Raw genomic sequence first — 21,359 nt, 5'->3', positions numbered from 1 at the left:
TGATTAAACCCGCTTATTCAAATTTTTTAAATTGAGTTCATTAAAATTTTCTCTCCCCTCCCTTCTCCTCAATTTCTCTCATACCAAACAAATCCTCAAATATTTTTTAGTATATTCAGTATTCTAAAGTATTTTTTGTGTGTGCATCTAACCGCCAAAAATATTTTTTGATGTATTCGGCATCAAAGCAAAAAAATACTTCAAAGTGCTCGATGCCTCTAAAAAATATTTCAAGGTGCTAGATACGTCACAAAATATTTTAAATTATTGGACAGTTCAAAATGTTGGATACAGATGAAAAAATGCACTGGATGCACCTTAGCCGTTTAGATAATGTGGTTTTTACTTTTTTTTTTCCTACCAATAAACAAGTGTAAATTGTTTGGCCTCTTATACATCCACGGTGGTAGTAAATCTTCGTGACTTTTTTAGCTACTGTTATGTGTACTGGCCGGTGTGTTGTCATATGTGGGCCTGCGTAATAAAAAAAAACACAAGTGTGGTTTTATACATTATATGGACTCTGAAAAGAAGACACTGTTTTACAAGTTTTTATGTCTTATACTTCAAAAACAAAATCAAATTACATACATGTCTCTTGTATCTTCTGTGCGTAAATTTTAATTTTACCTGGTTTTCTATATTGATGTTTGTTTTCAAAATAAAAAAACAAATTATAAAAAATTGTTTTGAATTCCATTAAAATAATACTGTACCGATTTTTTTGACAGATATACTGATATTTTCATTTTAAAATATGTATATGTATATTTCAAAAAAATAAAATCGTATGTAATTTTAAAAATTAGTTATTGTTTTACATGGCTTATTATCCATTTTGAAAAAATTTCATGCATTTTAAAAATAAATAAAAGTTATGTAATAATTAAAAAAAATAATGATTACCAAAAAACTCTTTTTCCCCCGTCAAACGAGGAAAAAAAGTCATACCAAGGACATAATGGTCATTCGGTAATGGTAGGAAGCAGTGCCGCCCGCCTTCGAGTTCTTTTCTTCGCTGGGCAGGCGACCATTTTTCTGGCTGTCGATTTTGTCTGCGTTGCTTTGCCTCCAGAAAAGCTTAGAGAGAGAGAGAGAGGGAGGGAGGGAGAGAGGGAGGGAGAAAGAGAGGGAGAGGGGGGATGGAGGAGTCTGGTGAGCTTGGGGTCCGAGCTATGGCGTCGGAGCCCGCAAATGCGACCCCCAATCTTAACGCGCCCTCCAAATCCAGAGAAGAAGGCGAGCTGTCCTCCTCCGGCGACGTATTGTCTTCTCTACCCTCTGTGATCTTACGTTTTCAACTCAGGACATTTTTTTCTCTCTTAAATTTTTAATCTAATTCTTCTTCGTTGACTTGGGTTGGGGCGGGGGAATACCCACACGAGGGAATGTGACAAGAATATGGCAAAAGTCACACTTTATTTGCGTTATGTAGATTCAGTTGGTTAAAATATGTTGTTCAGGTTAGTTTTCTGCTTGTTTTATCAGTCTGCTGTTGCTTTTGTTCATTCTCGATGAGGGGCGACTGTAGGATCCGATGTCTAGATTAACTACACTTAAACCTGTGGGACTAGGTAGCATTGTTGGATGATTTTTTCCCCTTCATTTTTTTTAAAATTTTTTGCCAGTTGTCATCTTGTTCTGTATTTTTGTATTCCCGGGAGGAGGATTCCTCAGCCTCTTTTTTTTTTTTTTTGGTCTTTCTTTACTCTCTCTATGATCCAGGAAAAAAAATTGAGAAATGACAGTTGGATGACCCCATGAAGGTGTTATTTGGTTTTCTTTTTCATGCATTTTTAATTTTAATGGGTATTTTGTCTTTCAGGAAGTCCCTGCGTGCAACCCTGGAAAACCCTCCCCTGCTGTAGTGTTCAATTCAGTTTCTCAAGCCGTCAATGATACTCAGGCCATTCAGGGTGGTAAGTCTTGCTAACTGTCAACTAAGGGAAAGCTGGGGTCTGCTTTTTGGATCTCTAGATTTGCTTTCTGACTTGACCAGGGTTTATTTCTGTTCATAATATGCCAAAATCTTGTTAATTATGTTTTGTCTTATGGAGTTGGAAACTGCACGTTTGCTCGTATCACTTTATTGTAGTTTTGTTGTAAATGCTGTCTCGGTGCTTTTTGTATGATATGTTCATTTCTTTATCTACTGGTTGGAGTTTACCATATCTGAGTTTATTGTACAACATCTTCCAAATTAAATCATAGTCTTAAGTAATGTCCTAAGGTTGGCCTTTTCGTTGTGATATTTTTGCAGGTGCTAAGGGTATACAGTTGCAGAAAACCATGCAACCAGTTTCTCAGAAGAGATTTAACAGGAACCAATTACCGCCTAAATCCTCAATGTGGCCTACTCATGCAGGCACTGATAAAAGTCTTGTGATCAGCTTCTCTGATGATGATAGTAGTAGCGACTCTGAAATCAGAAAACAGGATAAAGCTGTTGAATCTAAATGTAATACTTCCAGATTGGATAGCAATCAGAAGCCGCCTTCTTCATCCTCGGCAAAATCATACAAGTTACTGAGTGGTGCTAAAAGTGTAAACAAGTCAGTGCCTAAAAGATCACCATTAAATCACACATCTTTTTCATCAGTAACCAAAATTCATGGTTCTAATTCTAAGGTTGCTGGATCCTTCCCACCGGGTCAAGGATCTCGATCTAGAAATTTCTATATTGTGAACAAAAATTTAGCAAGTCAGGAGCGTAAAAATGACCAGGGAGTGGTATCAAATAACAATAAACTTCAGGATTTGCGACAGCAGATCGCAATTCGGGAGAGTGAGCTGAAGTTAAAGGCAGCCCAGCAAAATAGGGACTCTACTTCAACTTTGGGAAGGGATCATAATGCCATCAAACTGAAGAGTGACACTGCTAGAAAATATACTTATTCAGAGAATGCGCCATTGGAATCGAAGGAGCCAGATAAGAAACGATTAAAACTTGGCAGATCTTATGCTAGCCCTCAAGCTATTGAAAGTCAGCCAGAGGTTCCTGCTACAAAGTCTGTGTTGCCATCAAAAGAGTCTGCATTTGAGAATTGCAATCCACGAGATAGAAATAAGGTTAATCATGGTGTGAAAGAGACTCCATTACGCATAGGAGAGAAATTAGTTGTCAAGCCGCAGGGTCATGACAAACGTCTTGACATTTCATCTCAAACTATGCAATCTAAACCCAGATCTGGTAGGTACTTGTCTTTATATTTCTTGTATGCATCCTCATTAATAGAAGAAATGCCTTCTAATTAGTGTTTTCTTTTAATAACTCATTACCTTTTGTAATGTGGTGGTTCTCCATTATCTAGTGATAAGGTCATATAAAGAGGCTGTCATGTAAAATTCAATGGCTTATTTTAGACGGTCAAGATTTATATGCCTCTTGTAATTTTAGGTTGGATGTATTTGTTGCTGATTTTGCATGTTTCAAGTTGCATAGACGCAAATGTTAAGTTTTGTATAGAAAATTTACAGGGGTTGTGCAAAAGGTCAATGCTCGTGGGGTCTATGGTTAACTTAAAAGTTGAGGGTTAATTGCATAGCTTTCTAAGTTGTTATAGTGTTTCTATTAACTTTGGTTGAGTTATTCCGTTGACATGTCATAGAATTTGTGAAATTTGTTGTCCAATTGCTGGACTCTATTGGCATAAATGAAGTGTGAGTAGAATAACGTGCTAGTTGCTTGATTGAAACTTAGCCCACTTATCTGTCAATATATTGTGCGAGTCTCTTTATGTTAAAAATACCTCATGATGTTATCTTAATGTACAGACACTTGTGTCGATAATAACTTCAACCAGACGGACAAACATAGTAGGGTGGCTGACTCTTGTGTTAATTTCAACCAAAATGGTCTTCCAGCAAATTTGATCTCCAATAGTGTTCCAACGAGTACAGTAAGTTATAATTTAGTATACGTGACATTTTCTTTAGTTAGCAACTTGACTGAAAACTTCACTGCTGCCTTTTCCATTTAGTTATTGGCCATCACATGTGTTCTTGTCTTTGAGAAATTCGTTGGTGTCGAAACGACTGAGTCCTAAGAAATTTTCTCAATCTGCCATATTTTATTCATGACGTCTAGTGTTTATATAGATATACGTGGGGCAACAAGCCTGCCTCCTAACAAGGATAATGATCTAAATCTATCTAAATCCCTCAAAGAATAAAATAAAATAAATAGACAAATCTGACTTGATAAAGATAATTTTAAGGGATAAAATGCTAATAAATAGAATATCGAGTAAATAATAAATAAATAATAAACTTCTTGAGACACACAGTTCAACTGTTGGTGTTGGTTAGAAATCTTTTACGATTAGAAAACTATAAATTGACACTCTACTGATTGATTATCATGTGATGAATGGATTTGTTTGGTTTATAAATACTGCCCCTCTTCATTGTTATTTTCTCAAGAGTGGGAGGCACCTGTAGGTGTGGATCGTAGGTGGGGCAAGATAAAATTTGGATCAAGATACCTATTGTTTCTACTTTTTCACATTGTTTTGATTTTGGAATTGGAATATCTCTGTGATGCTTCTGTTTCTTTCAACCCTGTGGAAAAGTGTCGAGTCAGTTCATGCACCAAGTTCCTCCTTGAATAAAGTCACAAATGCTAAAAATATGAAAAGTTCCTTGAAGTATGACAAACTCATATCTTGAGATAACATGATTAGGACACTCAAAAATGCAAATCAGGTTTTGTTATTGTGGTCCTCAAAGCTAATTAAAGGATTTCGATATATGTCACACCTTTAACCTTTAATGTCATTGACTCTCTTTGCTTCTCATTCAGGAACTGTTAAACAATTTTAATGATCAGTCAAATGACTCTGAGCATAGCAACATAGATTTGAATTCATTTTTTGAAATGGAAGAATTGATAGACAAGGAGCTGGAGGAAGCACAAGAGCACAGGCACAGGTGTGAAGTTGAAGAAAGAAATGCTCTTAAAGCTTACCTGAAAGCTCAGAGGGCTTTGATTGAGGCTAATGGTCGATGCACCAATCTTTACCACAAAAGGGAATTGTATTCAGCTAAGTTAAAATCTTTAATTTTGAACAATTCCGGTTTTTCTTGGTCCTCTGGCCAGCATGCACATCTTGATTCAGGGCTGGATTACCTTCCTAGACATGGATATGCAATACCCACATCAAGTTGTCAGAGGCAGGCTGAATTCAATGATGTTAACCAACTAGGGTTTGATACAACTAATGAAGATGTCAACAATGGACCCTCCAATGCAATGTATCATCATATGAATAGAGTGAATTTGGGGTCTGAACCTTGCAGTGAACCAGATGCCAGTACATCAGAGCCATTGCCCCGAAGGGGTAATAAAACTGTAGATGGAGTTAATTCTCCTTCTGATGAATTAGATACATCTGCTAATGATAATGGAGAGATGTCTCCATCTTTACATATGTCTACTGATCATGACAATGTAGATCAAAGAAGGCAATATTCAAACACCAACTTAATGGATAGAGATACTGCACCACATTCCAGACTTGGTGCTGAGGATCCTCAGGATTCTTTGCTTCTTGAAGCAGCATTAAGGTCAGAGCTGTTTGCAAGATTAGGTACAAGAGCTTCAAAGAGTAGCAGTACATGCAACAACCTAAGGCCTGCTGCTGAACAAGGGGATGAAAATGAGAATAGGAAGATACATGATGAAGTTGCCCCATTATCTCAAGCAGAAGAAAACGCTTTTAGAGGTAATTGCTTTTCTAATAGAACTTGCCCATATGTTTATACATGCCTGTTTTTTGTATGTGACTTAATTTCATGAATTTTGAGTTTGATTTGTGTTTGATAATCTAGTGGCTGTTGTATATATAGACCAATATCACCTCAAGTGATTAACTGTATATTCTTGAGGGAATTTCACTAAGTGGTTTTCATTAGTTGCTTCTAAAAGACTGGGAGGTGCGGTTCCTTGCATTTCTATAGAATTTTTATGGGCATGATGATGGGATCTGGAAGATGTATTATTAATGCCGAATAGGTTTTTGTGTACAGCTCATTGAGAAAATGGGCAAAATGAGACAAATTACACCAGAAGCAGTGAAACCAGGTCTAAATTACTGAATAAACAATGGAGATAAAATAGCAACGGTGAAGATAAGCTTTTCCTGACTTTCAAGAGGTGAGGACCTCTCCTTGCTCAAAACAGTCTTCTGCCCTTGGCTCAGCTGCACACAACCCTATTAATGCTCCTGCTCAGCCCTTGCCACCTGGAAGCCTTGTCAGAAGCCAACTCAGCCTCTTTAATTGACCCATTTGCTCCACTAACAGTTAATGGGCCTTTGTTCCTCCCTTTGTTGGAATAAGCTCTGCCAATAAATGAACCAGGCCCATCACATAATTTCTAGGCGGGTGATTTTGATAGAATATTATAGCCAGGATAAAAATATATACGTGAAGATTTTTCAAAATAGGTTCTTTTAGTGGTCTTCTAATGTTGCTTTCAAGTTGATCCAAACATCATTAGACAAGTAAGGAACAACTAAGACGATGCTGGTCACCTTTGTGGAAGATAAACAAAAAGGTGGAAAATTAGGTTGCTTTTCTCATTTCCAGTGACGCTTGATATTGGTTGAAAGTTGTTCTTTTACATATAATCATTGATCCTCATATTCTCCTGCCTTGCTAAAAATTTAGGGGGAAATGACACTTAAGTCTCTAAATATGAATTTAGTGACAGTTAAATCTCAAAAGAATTGTTGAAAGATAAGTTGCAAGTATTGGTTGAGACATTGCAAATGTGAAAGTCTTGTTCGCAAATGAATGAAAGCGGCTTATAAAAGTTAAATGCCTAATTGGCAACCGAGACTCTTGTATTTACTACTATCTGAGCCAATATTTGCAACTCAGTTTTTAACAAAAGTTTTTTGGGACCAAATTGTTATTAAATATATCTCTTGGGACCCAAGTGTCATTCCCCTTCAAATTTATTTTGGCTTGCAGCATGAAATTTCAGTTGAAAACAAAACAGTATTGCAAAGGCTTTAAAATGTTGCGTATGCCTCGTAGTGTTTTAACTTGCAAAAATGTTGGAACTACTTGGTTTGTTTGTTGCAGAGACGCAAGCTATTGACATCTTTAGGTATTGGCTATTATTTAGGGCTCAGCCAAATGCATCTTGGTTCTCAATTGTGATGTAGTTCATATTGGTTCTAGACCATCAAGTATTGATCAACACAAGTTTTTTTGCATATATTTTTATGTCTGTTTTCATTTTTAATTCTAGTTAATGAGAGGATGAAAGCAATATTTATCTGGCTCGTGCAGAAATTCAAAGTCAGCAAAACACTTGTAGAACTTCTTTGGTTTCCAATTACAACACTGCTTCAAGGGATCAAGGGTCTCTTGTTCTTCAACCTCAACACTCAATTGGTGCAATGAAGATATCACCATTGATTTTTAGGAGTGCATTTAGTCACCTGAAGGAAATGTCAAAATCAAATTCAAAACAATTACTGAGTAAAAATCAGTGGTTTCATGTTAATGATGGTGAAAATGAGAATAATAGTTGTCATGGTGCTACTAGAACAGAGTGTGGTAGTATGTTAGCAATGGCAGTGCCTACTGCTGGTTGGAATTTCGCTTCAGAAGAAAGCTCTTATAGCTGCAGTCCTGCAGTTGATCCATTTTGGCCACTTTGCATGTATGAGCTCCGAGGAAAATGCAACAATGATGAGTGTCCTTGGCAGCATGTTAAAGACTATAATGATAGAAACTATCAGAACCAGCACTCTGATAATGATGATGCAGGTATGAAAAATTTATGGTGAATGGTGATTTCAAACCTGTGTTTTGTCCCCTTTTTTTAGTATTTAAACATTTTGTTAATGTGTGACGATTTTTAGTGTGTTTTCTATATGATGTGCTTGGTAGCTGAACAAGATAACAGTATTGCTAACCAGAGATAAATAGGCTAACGGATTGGATAAGTAGTAGATGATACCTTTGATGGTGAACTATTGTGTTAGATAATACATTGTCTCGATTTCATCTCCCATAGTTTAAATGCTCCATGCAGTCTTTTTATTTTGCCTTTGATATTCTTCAGTCTCCATGATGAGCCCGTTAATAGACAAGTAACATGATTTTTGCACAGTGAATGTGCCTATTTAGTCCTCAATTTTTATTGTAACAGGGTTAGCAGACACCAAAAATGGTATGATGTTGTGACTAATTTGAGTTATATGATGTTTTGTCTGTATGTTTTAGTGAGGAATGCATATTCAGCATCTAGAACCTTTTTACTGGTGGACATCAAGAATTGAATTGATAATACCTTCGTGGTTTCTTTTCCTTGTAATTTTTTTTTTGGGCAGATTGTCAAGGTGGATTAACATCACATCAGCAAAGTGCAACTAAAGTTTTTAAAAGTCAAAAAGCTGCAATTCTGCCAACTTATCTTGTTGGCTTAGATGTTTTGAGAGCAGATCAACTTGCATATAAATCTGTCCTAACGCATAGAAATACTCAGTACTGGCAGAAGTGTTTCAGTATAACTTTAGCTACTTCAGATTTGCTTCAAAATGGTTTACCAGAAGATGGTCCGTTCTTGCATGGTGGTGATGAACGAATTGAAGTCCATGGGACCTGGAACAAACAATTATCTTGTTTACAGTGGAAAAGAGCTGTGGTTTGTTACTTCTATTTTTTCCTTCTTTCTTGTGATGCATTGCAATATCTGTTCATTTTCAGTTATATTCTCTTCAAATAGATTTAATCCTAAGCTTATCATTTCTGTCCCTGCCATAAAATAAAAAGTTATCCTGCTTTTTATCGTATGAAAGTTTGTAAGTATGATAAGCACTTTCATTTCTTGACTTGATGGAATTACTCAAAAAGTTTTGCTAAGATTTTGGTGCTGGGGAATTTCAACTAGTGAACGAAGCATTCAACTGAGAAAAACACTTGTTTATAGGAAAATTAGTTTCGCCAATTTTATGCAAAGATGAATTCTTTTGGACTATGTTGTAGTTTTGACATTAATCCTAGCCTTCTGTCAGGAGTGGCATAATTGGGAAATGAACTTATGTAAGAAAGTTTGAATTGATTTCTAAGTTCCTCCGAGCCAAACTAACCTATTTATATATTGTGTAAATAGAATCAAAATGAACAGGCTCTTGCTGCTAATGAGCAAGCTGTTGAGATGGCACTTCTTGTTCTCAATCAGGAAATCAATAAATTGGAGGGCGTAAGAAAGGTAACAGTTGTCTCTGTGCCTTGGGAGACCTGGTATATGATTGTATTATTGTATTTCCACCCTCTTCATCTCAAAATATGGATTTTGTAGGCTCTATCTGTGCTGTCTAGAGTTTTAGAGACTGATCCGATATCTGTGGTTATCTGGTTTGTTTATCTGCTGATTTACTATGGAAATTTGAAGCCGACTGGAAAGGATGACATGTTCCTGTATGCGGTATGTTTTCTACTTATATGTGGCTAGAGATTTAGGAACTTTTGAGAATGTTGAGACTCCTCTATTTATATAGAAATAGTAAACTATGGACACTGCACTGAACAATTTGTACATGTTTTCCGTTTGTATGACATTAGTCATTGGCAGCAGAAATCATACTTGTTTGGCACTTTTGGTTGTTTTCTTTTTCTCCATGCTGATACATATTTCTTGATATACGCCTTCTCATGTCCTATGATCAGTTATTTGGGACCATCTAACCATCCAGCTAACCTGGGTTTGTGATTTTCTGTCTTGTGCTATGTCACATTTCACTCCAATTCTTTTGCAGTTATATGTTTCTCTGGCTATATATCATACACCCCACCCTTTCTTATTGTTGAAATTTAGTCTTGAAGTAGTTTAACGGAATTTTCCCTCCTGTCTTGTACTATGTTACATGTGAAAGCTGTTCCTCACACTCTGCCTTTTTCCCCCACTTTTTCGGGTTGGCTTTGCCCTTGTAGTGTCAATATAATCCAATAAAATGCTCCCCCCCCCCCCCCCCCAAGTGCTCAAGAAAAAAGAGGGAAAAAAACTTATTTCCTCCTCTGCCCCTAATTTGCCCTATTTTGTTTTCTTTAATAGAATGTTAGTTTTCCTTTTTTGAGAACTGAATATAATCTTTCAATGGAAAATCTCACTATTGTTTGTCAGGTCAAGCATAATGAGGGATCTTATGTACTATGGCTGATGTACATTTACAGTCGGACACAGCTTGATGAACGGTTGGCTGCCTTTGATGCTGCCGTCTTGGCACTCTGTCATGATAAATCTGCTGTCAAGGATGGAATACATAGTAGCGCGTGCATCTTAGACATGTTTCTGCAGATGGTTGATTGTTTATGCATGTCAGGGAATGTTGAGAAAGCCATTCAGAGAATTCATGGAGTATTCCACAATACAACAAAGTCCGATGAGCCTCATCATCTGTCACTCTCGGATATACTAAATTGCTTAACTGTTACTGACAAATGTGTGTTCTGGATTTGTTGTATTTACTTAGTTATTTACAGGAAATTGCCGGATGCTATTGTACAAAAGTTTGAGTGTGAGAAAGATCTTGACATTGAATGGCCAGTTATCCATTTATCAGAAGAAGAGAAACAGATGGGTGTTAAACTTGTGGAAACAGCTGTTGAATCCGTTGACTCTTCCATCTATAATGAATCAGACAAAAATGAAGTTAATCTGAGGTTTCTTCAACTTTTTGCTCTCAATCATGTTAGATGCATGGTTGCACTGGATAACCTGGAATGTTTGTGGAGCTTGTTGGATAAATATGTCAAGTTGTACCCTTGCAGCATTGAGTTGGTTTTAGAATCAATTCATATACAGAAACAGGAGAATGGGATTGATACTTTCATGGGATTTGAGGAAGCCATTAGCAGGTGGCCGAAAAAAATTCCTGGAATCCAATGCATCTGGAATCAATACATTGAAAATGCTATCCAGGATGGAAGAATTGATTTTGCTAAAGAAATTACAGTCCGATGGTTTCAATCTGCTTGGCAAGTTCAGGAATCCCATGATGCAGAAACGGACGCCACATATTGTGATCATTCTTCCAGTTCTTTGGGAGTTGATTCTAAATCATTTCCAGATACTGCAAGCTCTGGTCTTAGCCAGATGGATGTAATGTTTGGATTCCTTAATCTCTCTCTCTATAAATTTTTTCAGGATGATGAAACAGGAGCTTGCATAGCAATTGACAAGGCAAGGGAAGCTACCAATTTCGGAGCTTTAGATAATGGAATGAGAAAGCATGCAATGTTTTTGCTTATTGATGCCTCATGCCTAAAAGATAATGGTCCTAATGGTGGCATCAAGAAAATTTTGGAGATGTATAATGATAGCGTCTTTCAGAATTTTATGGCTCCCAAGCTGATGACAAGAAAATTTTTTGACGACGTCAAGAAGCCTCGAGTCCAGCAGCTTATGAGTAACTTACTAAGTCCAGTTTCAATTGATTATTCTGTGATAAACTTGGTTCTTCAGTCTTGGTATGGTTCATCACTTTTACCTCAAACATTCAGTGATCCAAAAGAACTGGTGGATTTTGTTGAAGCCATCTTGGAGGTGGTTCCCTCCAATTTCCAATTAGCAATTTCTGTCTGCAAGCTTTTGAGCAAAGGCTTCAATTCTGCTGATGCTGATCAAACTTCAGCTAGTTTGTTGTACTGGGCTTGTTCAGCTATGGTCAATGCAATTTTAGATGCCATCCCAATACCCCCAGAGTACATCTGGGTGGAAGCTGGGTTGTTGCTGGATGACGTTATGGGCATTGAGGCCATTTCTCTGAGGTTTTATAGAAGGGCTTTAACAGTGTATCCATTCTCTGTAAGGTTGTGGAAATCCTTCTGCAACCTATACAAGGTTTTTGGAGAGGCAGGCGATGTTATTGAAGCAGCAAAAGAAAGGGGTATTAGTATTACATCTGAATGACTTCATAACACACTATTATTTCACTGAATGCCAGATTGTTAATGGTAGGATCAATACCCTTGTGTTCCTTTTGGGCCAGCTTTTCGTCTTACAATTGGAGGCCTAGAGGGAGGTTTTGTTTTTGTATAGGACAACGCTGCCCCTCAGCTTGAATAGTATTTAGTATATTTGGCATTTTGGCACAGAATTGAAGACATAGTTTATGCAAGGTATGAGCTAACATAACTTGTACAGTGGCGATTTTGGGCACTTAGCTTGTTAGTTCTTCTGTAGGGTGGGTTTGAAGTTTTGGTGACATTTGAGGATATTATTTTCCATAAGAAATAGATTATACTAATATTTGATGTTGTGGTTTTTTTTTTAATTGTTTCTTTAATTTGAAAGGGAACAAATGTTTTTCTGTTGTGCCCATGTACCTATTTTATCACATCAATGGATTTGTTTAAAGGAAGATTTGTCATTGGGAGCAGCAATATTAACTCATTTGTTCTTCAGTACTAGAAATTGATTCCTACTGAATTGAAGAATGTGACATTCTATCTATTGTATTATTATTAGGTTTTTCGAGTCATTATTTTTTTAACGTTATAATACATCAGTCTTTTTACTTTAAAATAATAGGGAATTTAAATATCTTTATTGCATCCAGAAAATCACTGACTTCAAAAATAGTAGTAATGTAAATTCCCAAGATGTATAATGTATACACGATATTTTTTAAAATAATTTTTAAATCATGGTAAAACTCGAAGGGTAGGTCAGCCTTCCAACTGCAAATCATTATTATTGTGTAGTTAAACAATATTACACTCAAATAAAGTCATAATTAAGTTATCACAATACTCAAATCTGGAAAATCCAGGAAATAGAAGCCACCATGAGAGCAACGCAAACCAACTGAACATTAGTGTCCACACCAACATTCTTAGACCCACTTGTCAGAGGAGTGTTTTTCTGGGACGATGCTGTAGTCTTCCCCGGAAGGCTGGAGGTGGCACTGGTCGGACCGGCCACCGGCATTGCCCTAGCGGGGGCCTGAGCCAGGGAATTGGTGCCATTGCCTTCGACATGAACATGGAGCTTCATACCTCCAAGGCAATACAGTTTGTTGCCACTCACAAAATACCTGTCTCCAGGTCTTGTTAATGGCACAGTGGTGTTTCCATTGCCATAAGTTGCCAAAACCTTGTTTGTGTTGCATGTCTTGTAGTTTTCTCTTGTAACTTCATCCACATTATCAGACGAAGAATATTGAAAAACTGCAAAAATAGAATAACAATATTTCATTTTTATTTATTCAAATTGAACCACAAAATTTCGACGGCTGAAAGAAAAATAATCATCTTTAGGGTGTATTTTTGTGACGTACATTCAAGATTTTAATGTTTATTATTTGGTGAAGATATCAAAATAAAGAAGAAAAACAACGTTTCTTCCTGATGGATAGATAAACTCTCAGTTTAGCAGTTCTTAATGGTGGATAGAAGCTAAATTTTAAAAAACAAGATTTGTAAATAAAGGGCAGATTTGGAATTCAGTAATCAATACTACATTCGGTTCTAAATATAAGAGCTAGTTGACTAATTTGAGTAGATTAAAGAAATAAGTTAAATTAGTTATTTATAATAAATGCGTTGTCTTTCCTAAAATATCCTTATTAATAAAGTGTATTGGTTAAAACTACTATCATTAGAAACACTATCTTGAAAAAAAAAGCTAAATATGAGAGAAAAAGTGAATTGAAGTTTTATATTAAGGACCAAAATAAAAGTTATATTAAGGACCAGAGGTAGTATATGAAAATAGAATTTTAATTTGGTGCCTATATATAAGAACAAAGTAATTAAGCAATAATATACTTACTAAGAACATCGCCGGCCTTGAATTTCTTATCTTGAATCCAGGTACCCAGATTGGTACTGATATCCCAACCTGAGTTGTCTCCAACATAGTAGGTGGTGGCTGAGCATTTCATAATAATAACAAAAGCAAAATGAACAACAAGAGCCACAATCATCATCAGCTTTGCCATGTTTAACATAAATTTTTTGGCTTTATCAGAATTCCACTTTGTTTGATGAATTAGCAGCAAGTAAACACAAATGAGCCCCATTTAAATACCTAAGGGTTGCTCTTGATTAGATCACCTAACTTTTATTTATTTATTTATTTAATTATTTTGCCCTCTTTACGTAAAGATATTAGGTGCGAAACATCATAGATATTCACTAATCCGCTGTAACAACCACCAAGAAGTTCAACTCTCTGCCATATATATCTTGGCCCTCTTGGACAATCCGGTGAAATTACCAATCCCTTCGAACCATGCGGATAAAAAAATTGCCTAAATTCAGTTAAAAGCAATAGATGTGTAAAAAATGTATTTTTTTTAAATATACCCTTTATTTATGGAGAAAGTAAATGAGAGAGAATGAGTAATAATATTGACCTGCAACAGAGACGTGTCTTTAATGGAGGTAAAAAAAGAAAAAAATGATTAGTTAAACTTCAGATATAAGGTATAATTAACTTATAAAAAGAATTAATCAGCCTTATTTTTTAAAATTGTAACCTGTACATACGATTCGAGGGAATATATTATTGCTAATTTGAATGAATGAGTGACGACAAGTTCAGTTTGGTGGTCAGCACTTTGCAGTTGAACGGTATTGTATAGCAAAGGCTTGATTGGTTTGACTTTTTCACTTCTATCTTATGATATCATCAAATCAGAGAATTTGAAGTCCACTATAATTCATACCACCTTCAACCATAAAATCCATACACAAATTCCAAAATTACTATTGACTTGTTATGCAAGGTTATGGAACCTAAATTAAGAGATTTTTAATTAAAGCAAAATATATTACCCCCTCCATTTTTATTATTCTAAAGCATTGTTTAAGGTTTTATGATTCAATTTATAAGGTACTACTTTCGGTCCTAATTATAAGAACTAGTTGACTAATTTGAGGAGATTAAAGAATGAAGTTAAGTTAGTTATTTGTAATAAATATGTGTTGTCTTTTCTAAAATATCCTTACTAATCAAATATATTGGCTAGAACTACCATTGTTAGAAAAAATACATAAATATTAGAGACAAAATGGATTGGGGTTTTATATTTAAGACTAAAATAAAAGTCAAACAAAGTCTTATATTAAAGACTGAAGGTAATATTTTAATTTATGGGATGTTGAGAATAATTAATATGTTTGTTTTTCAAAAATATTCCTGACAAATGAAAAAAGAATTACTTCATCCCCTTTAATTTAGCAGGGAGTTAATTATATTTAATGAAGGCTATATTTGCAAAGATCAAAATGTTTTAAGGACAATAACTAATCATATCGGTTTGTATAAGTTAATTAACTTTAACATTATATCAACTAAGATATCGTCGTTTAACTTTAACATCCTCTCATTAAAATCTTCCATTGCATTGCAAGATTCAAATAAGCAAGTGGTTTGTATCATTAAAATATTACAAAGCAATCACTACCTTTTAAGATTATCCTTCGATTAAAATCAATCGGTTTTAATTATCTTTAATTTCTTTCCTATATAATCTCTTTTTATATAATACAATTAATACGGGCATCTGTGAAAAAAATTAATATTATTGACATTTTCCCCAAAGTATCCTACATTTTGAACCAAGTATATACTAGCTGGTAGCTAGAAATGTTTTATATTTTGGACCAAATAGAATATTAATTAAGTAATGCTAATTGATACTACCTCCGGTCCTTATTATAAGATCCTGTTTGATTTTTATTTTGGTCTTAAATATAAGACTTCAATCTACTTTGTCTATCATATTTATCTACTTTTTTTCATGATAGTCTTTCTAATAATAGTAGTTATAGATAACAAACTTGACTAGCAAGGATATTTTAGGAAAAACAACACCTATTCATTACAAATAACTAACTCAACTAAGTTCTTTAATCTCTCCAAATTAGTCAACTGGGTCTTATAATTAGGACCGGAAGTAGTATTATATTGTCAATCTTAAGAACCAAAACTATTGGTTTCAAATTTCATAAAATAAAACTAAAATGAGATCAAATTTCAAGAACTAAAAATGATATTAATTCTATTACAAACTAAAGAAAGTACTTAGAAAAGTACCAAATGTCAATCTTTTTATATGGTTGAAATATATGGCATGGGATATGATTAAAGTCCACTACGTTTTAATTTGAACCCTCTTAATATATGATTTCTTTTTTTTTAAAAAAAAAAAGCGCGCACACAAAAAGAAAAAGAATGGACTTGTTTTTATTTGTTTTTTTATTTCTCTATTACAAATATCGATATTTGAAGAAAGAAAGAAATTAAAGAAGAGAAGTTTGAATAGATGTAGAAATAAATCAGAATTGACGAGAATGAGTACTAGCTAGTGGAGGAGACAGGGAAGTGGTGTGGCGAGTGATGAGAAGAGAATGAATTAATCCAAATACAAAACAATGACAGTTATGTCGTCATGGAAATGCCTTCTTACTCCTCTCTCTATCTTCTTCAAGTCTGAGTATCTCATCTCTCTCTTCTTCGCCGCCTCACACAGCGCCGCTTTCACCAGCCTCCGAGCTATTCCCTGTACGTAGTAAGCTTGATGAGATGGAGATGGGTGTGGGTATTAACAATTTATTAGTTCATTTTGAATAAACAACTGTTAGAATATTCAAGTTTGGGTGTACTTGAGGTGATGATCATATGAAGGTTAAAGCTAATTAATAAGTATTACCTCTGGTTCTCATTATAAGAGCTACTTGACTAATTTGAGTAGATTAAAAAAATTGTTAAGTTAGTTACTTGTAATAAACAGACATTGTCTTTCTTAAAATACCCTTACTAATCATGTATATTAGCTAAAACTACCATTTGATGAAATATTTAACATGTGCAACCACTACAAGAACTACTACCTCCGGTCCTAATTATAAGACCCAATTGACTAATTTGAGAAGATTAAGGAAAGAAGTTAAGTTAGTTATTTGTAATAAATAGGTGTTGTCTTTCCTAAAATATCCTTACTAATTAACTATATTGGCTAGAACTACAATTATTAGAAGGACTATCTTGAAAAAAAATGTATAAATATGAGAGACAAAGTGGATTTGGGTCTTATATTTAGAACCAAAATAAAAGTCAAACAGGGTCTTATATTAAGGACCAGAGGTAGTATTTTGAAAAAAATAGATAAATATAAAAAATAAAATGGATTATGGTCTTATATTTAGGACCAAATTGAAAATCAAATTAGCTTTTGTATTAAAAATAAGAGATAGTAATATATAATAAAGTGAAACGATCTATAAACTTGAACCTTAATTGGCCCATATGTTTCCTCCTGCTCTTGGGTTTGACTCCTTATTTCTAATAATAAGTGGCATTAGAACTAGGTTTTAACTAGGACTTGTGTGAAAAAGACGCCATTGGAATTATGTAATTGTGAACATGTGTGAAGCCTAAAATGGGAACAGCTCAAGCTAGCCTTGATTGCAAAAACATGAAATTGGTGTTTGTAGCGTTTTTGAATTTGGAAGAATGGCTAACAAACTCACATGAGGAGAGATTGTTCATTTCAGATAAAGTTAAGCTTAATAAGTAATTATACTAAAAAATAAATTTTACGTTTAGGACTGAAAGAATAGATAATAAGACTTGTAAACTAAAGTCTCAAAATTTTGAGTTGAGATGTAGTATCTATTATTTATTGTTCTTTGTTATCACCACCGTACCTTAATTAATATTGCACTATTTTTTATCATTTTCCAACTCTCTCCAGAGTTATGGTTTAATTACTGAAGGGTGTGGGGTCAAATAGGTAATGATGGATGCTTGTATCAAATTAAATAAACTGGAAGTAATTAGTATTAAATTAAAGAGAAAGTGGAATGAATGAATATTGGAAATCAATTAATGAATTAATGAAGCGTACATTGCGGGGATAGTTGTACACGATTTCAACAGCTTCTTGATTGGTCAAGTGCTCCCACAAGCCATCTGACGCAAATATAATGAACTGATCATCTGGGTGGTGTTTTTGCACACTTATCGTTGGTTCTGCTTTCAGGATCGGCTTCTCAAAGGGCTCTGATACCCTAAATTTCGCCAGAAGTGGTTCTTTGTTAAACTCTGCCCTCTTCAGGTATGCATCTCCTATGGATCTCGAAACCTGCAACAATTAATATACACACACTTTTATCATCAGTTATAATATTTTCATGTAGCTCCAAGCCCTTTCTTAGGTTTCCCTTTATCTCCTAACAGATAGTTACGCCACAACAACAATAAACTAGGCATGATTGCACAATGTCATTATGCTCTATCTGACAAGAATCATAGTACGAATTGTTGAGGTTTTGCTCAACAAGTTTATCGAGGATTCTTCTATCATTTTATGATAGGAAGAGAGAGAGAGAGAGAGCAGATACACAGGCTTAAGGCCTCTGATATGCCCATCTCTTTGATTCTCTAATTCTCTTTATCAGCTATAATATTTACATGCCTTTCTTAGGTTTCTTATGAACCTCTATCTCCTAATAGATGGTTATACAACAACCGCTCTTTATCCTACATGATTACATGAGATATCATTGTGTTCTGTCAATAACTAAATTTTTGGACAAACTATTAAGGTCCCGCTCAATAATTTAGTTGATTGTTCTTCCATCCTTTTTATGATAGGTGAAAAAAATAGAGAAAGCATATACGCGCGGGCTTGAGACTTTTAATATGTTTCTCTCTAATCCTTTCTAATGCTCTTCATCAGTTATAATATTTGCATGCCTCAAAGTTTTCTCTTAGGTCCTGTTTAGTACGAAGTATTAAAAATGAAGAATGGGGATTATGATTGCACTTGAAAAAAATTATTAAAAAAGTCTTTAGTATGAGTAATTGTTTTTACATGGAATTAAGCAAACACATGGAAGTAGGATTAGGGAATACTACTTCCCCCATAGTATTCTCAATCCTACATATATAGGTTTATCTAACCCCATATAATAAGCAGTCTCTCATGTTTAATACTATTTTTTCAATCTTAATCTCAATCCCAATTTTTTATTTTTAATCCTTAGGTTTCTTATGGAACCCTATCTCCTGACAGATCAGATAGTTACATGACAATAAGTCTTATCCTACTAATTAAATGGTGTAAGGTGTATGAAACACTCTATCAATAACCAAATCTTTGAATATATGTCCCTTTCAGAATAGATAAAAAAGGAGAGAGAAAGCAGACACTTGCCTGAATGATGCCTTTGACACGCCAGACCCTGTGCTTGAGGATGACGATGTGAGGATCATGAGGGTGAGAGGAACGTAGCTCATGTCTCACAGATTCCATGCTGGCGTTGTGCTCAGAAGACAACTGAATGGCTTTGATCTCTTTGTGAGCCTTATTATGGAGTCGCCCTAACACAGCACGAGAGTCTCCAGCATTAGCTACGTACAACATGCCGTTGCAGATTATGCCTACCAAACAACAACTTCCAACTGATGCTAACAGTGGCTTCTTCACCCACTGCTCCTGCACTACGCTTAGAAACTCCTCTTCTGTTTCCAAAAATGCTTTCTTTATCACCTCTTCTGACATCCCATGATGCTCTGAAGTAAATCCTACACACAAGCACGCAAGAACCATTGTAATATTGGATAGATATGCATAAAGAAAACGCTACTTCTGCTAACTAGTTTGTCAAGAGGTGTCTGTGTTTCTTTTTGTTGAAGGCTTTAAGCTAGTAGGGTGAGATTGTTTGGGAAAAGTGTAAGTAAAGAGTTATATATAGTAATCATTAATAAATGGTTATGATTTTTAGAATAAAGGGTTATATGTCAAGCCTGTGTATGTGTATAGTTATACAGACACACACCTTCAATTTTATAGATAAACAAAGGGTTAAAGATCTTCATTCAATGCTCTTTCTAAGCTAGAGAAGTTATTTAACAGGAATAAACTTAAATTTTTAAAGTATGTAGAAGAGTCAGATTTTGATAGAGATAGAAATAGAGCAGTGATCAAGTCCTATATATGTGGGTGTCATAATACTGAGACCACGCCTATCTTTTTATCTTTCTGTAATCTAACTGCTAGGAAGCTCTTAGACAGTCCTCATCATAAAAGGAACATACTAAACTTCACACATTTTAGGCTTTAGGGTTAGAGCTTTGCGAATAGATTAGTTTTAGACCATGTAAATAGGAGGGCAACTAATGTAAGATATATGGTTTTGGTCAAAGGGTAATATCAAGACCATATATATAACAAATTTGATGGCCATGGAGTGAGTCCTGTGTCTGTAAATGTGGGCCTCACAATACTAAGGCCACACTTATCTTTCTATCTTTCTCTAATCTCTCAATCTTTACTCATATTTAGGTTTTAGGGGTTAGGGCTATGCAAAGAGAAGTTTTAAACCATATAATATACCCCCCTCCAATCCTAATATACTACAAACTAGCTAGATACTCCTCCGGTCTTGAATATAAGACCCATTTAACTAATTTGATTAGATTAAGGAAGTTAGATAAGTTAGTTAATTATAAGAAAAGTGACACATTTTTCCTAAAATACCATAATTATCTTTCTTAATACCTCATCTCCCTCTTCTATTTGATTATGGTTGAAGAAGTATCCATAGGGGTAATATAGAGAAAATTGATAAATATGAGAAATGGATCTTATATTTAGGATCAAAATCAACTCAAGAATTGGGTCTTATATTAAAGACCGGAAGAGTATTATATTTAGGATTAGAGGTAGCATATATATGGTTTTGGTTAAGGGTAATATCAAGATGATACATATAACAAGGAACAAGACGAGGAAAAAAAAAAAGTCATATAAAGTGAAATAAACTTACTTTTGATGTTGTTGAAGAGGTGGTCATTGACAAAGCGAGCAGCTTCAGGACCTCCATGGCCATCATAAATGCCAACAAAAGTGCCTTGAGGGCCATCATCTTCAAAAAAACTCATAGAACCAGATTCAAGCTGGCTTTGATCTTCCAACAAATTGTTCGCCTGAACAACAGCCATGGAGAATTCTCCATTCACATGTCTCCCACAATCCTTGTACCACATCAACCCGTCCACACGACCATTGGAATCCCCATTCTTACTAGAATTATTCTCTGTCTCATTACGCGATGATGGCCTCCAACACGGTGTCACAATTCGCCTGATTCTTGCTGTTCCCATTATGATCTTATAATCTTACGTAGTCTCACTCAAAACCATCCTGCAATTAACAACCTCATTATCTTCGACGACACAATTATCTGATCGATGTCAGTTCCTAGCTGATATATATATATATATATATATCAGTTTCTAGCTAGCTCCATGATATGGTACGTCGGTTGGGATTTATCATAGGGGATTACGTTCGAATGTCCCAAAACCTGCATTAATTGTGGGC

The 21,359-nt window shown here is 35.1% G+C and overlaps 3 protein-coding genes across 3 annotated transcripts; 1 reads left to right on the top strand and 2 right to left on the bottom strand.

Moving 5' to 3' along the window:
- The first annotated feature begins 1,027 nt into the window (after window positions 1-1,027).
- On the top strand, window positions 1,028-12,408 carry LOC114751940 (uncharacterized). Its single transcript, XM_028940645.1, has 10 exons — window positions 1,028-1,262; window positions 1,826-1,919; window positions 2,261-3,190; window positions 3,775-3,899; window positions 4,802-5,723; window positions 7,300-7,782; window positions 8,349-8,662; window positions 9,131-9,229; window positions 9,320-9,445; window positions 10,142-12,408. The coding sequence occupies exons 1-10, from the start codon at window positions 1,143-1,145 to the stop codon at window positions 11,927-11,929; spliced, it is 5,001 nt and encodes a 1,666-aa protein (XP_028796478.1). The 5' UTR covers window positions 1,028-1,142; the 3' UTR covers window positions 11,930-12,408.
- Window positions 12,409-12,590: 182 nt separating this feature from the next.
- LOC114751935 (mavicyanin-like) lies at window positions 12,591-13,989 on the bottom strand. The gene is made up of 2 exons (XM_028940638.1): window positions 13,793-13,989; window positions 12,591-13,188 (listed from the first exon to the last, which is right to left on the bottom strand). The coding sequence occupies exons 1-2, from the start codon at window positions 13,968-13,970 to the stop codon at window positions 12,773-12,775; spliced, it is 594 nt and encodes a 197-aa protein (XP_028796471.1). The 5' UTR covers window positions 13,971-13,989; the 3' UTR covers window positions 12,591-12,772.
- Window positions 13,990-16,382: 2,393 nt separating this feature from the next.
- LOC114751949 (probable protein phosphatase 2C 48) lies at window positions 16,383-21,139 on the bottom strand. The gene is made up of 4 exons (XM_028940657.1): window positions 20,803-21,139; window positions 19,188-19,558; window positions 17,877-18,113; window positions 16,383-16,529 (listed from the first exon to the last, which is right to left on the bottom strand). Exons 1-4 carry the CDS (start codon window positions 21,137-21,139, stop codon window positions 16,383-16,385), a joined length of 1,092 nt encoding a protein of 363 aa, XP_028796490.1.
- Between the last annotated feature and the right edge of the window lie 220 nt (window positions 21,140-21,359).

This window comes from Neltuma alba, unplaced genomic scaffold (genome assembly GCF_004799145.2).
Source record: "Neltuma alba isolate B1F8T4 unplaced genomic scaffold, ASM479914v2 tig00007166_pilon, whole genome shotgun sequence".
In the NCBI taxonomy this organism is placed as follows: Eukaryota; Viridiplantae; Streptophyta; class Magnoliopsida; order Fabales; family Fabaceae; genus Neltuma; species Neltuma alba.
The sequence above is the reverse complement of the archived record's forward strand: the minus strand, read 5'-3'. Positions and strand labels throughout refer to the sequence as shown.

Coding starts and splice junctions, on each gene's coding strand:
- LOC114751949 (XM_028940657.1), bottom strand. CDS start 21,139: ATGGGAACAGCAAGAATCAGGCGAATTGTGACACCGTGTTGGAGGCCA. Junction 18,114..19,187: donor GTGTCAAAGGCATCATTCAG/GCAAGTGTCTGC, acceptor TAATTGTTGCAG/GTTTCGAGATCCATAGGAGA. Junction 16,530..17,876: donor TGTACAACTATCCCCGCAAT/GTACGCTTCATT, acceptor TACTACGTACAG/GGAATAGCTCGGAGGCTGGT.
- LOC114751935 (XM_028940638.1), bottom strand. CDS start 13,970: ATGTTAAACATGGCAAAGCTGATGATGATTGTGGCTCTTGTTGTTCAT. Junction 13,189..13,792: donor CAAGGCCGGCGATGTTCTTA/GTAAGTATATTA, acceptor CTATTTTTGCAG/TTTTTCAATATTCTTCGTCT.
- LOC114751940 (XM_028940645.1), top strand. CDS start 1,143: ATGGAGGAGTCTGGTGAGCTTGGGGTCCGAGCTATGGCGTCGGAGCCC. Junction 5,724..7,299: donor AGAAGAAAACGCTTTTAGAG/GTAATTGCTTTT, acceptor TGGCTCGTGCAG/AAATTCAAAGTCAGCAAAAC. Junction 8,663..9,130: donor TACAGTGGAAAAGAGCTGTG/GTTTGTTACTTC, acceptor TTGTGTAAATAG/AATCAAAATGAACAGGCTCT.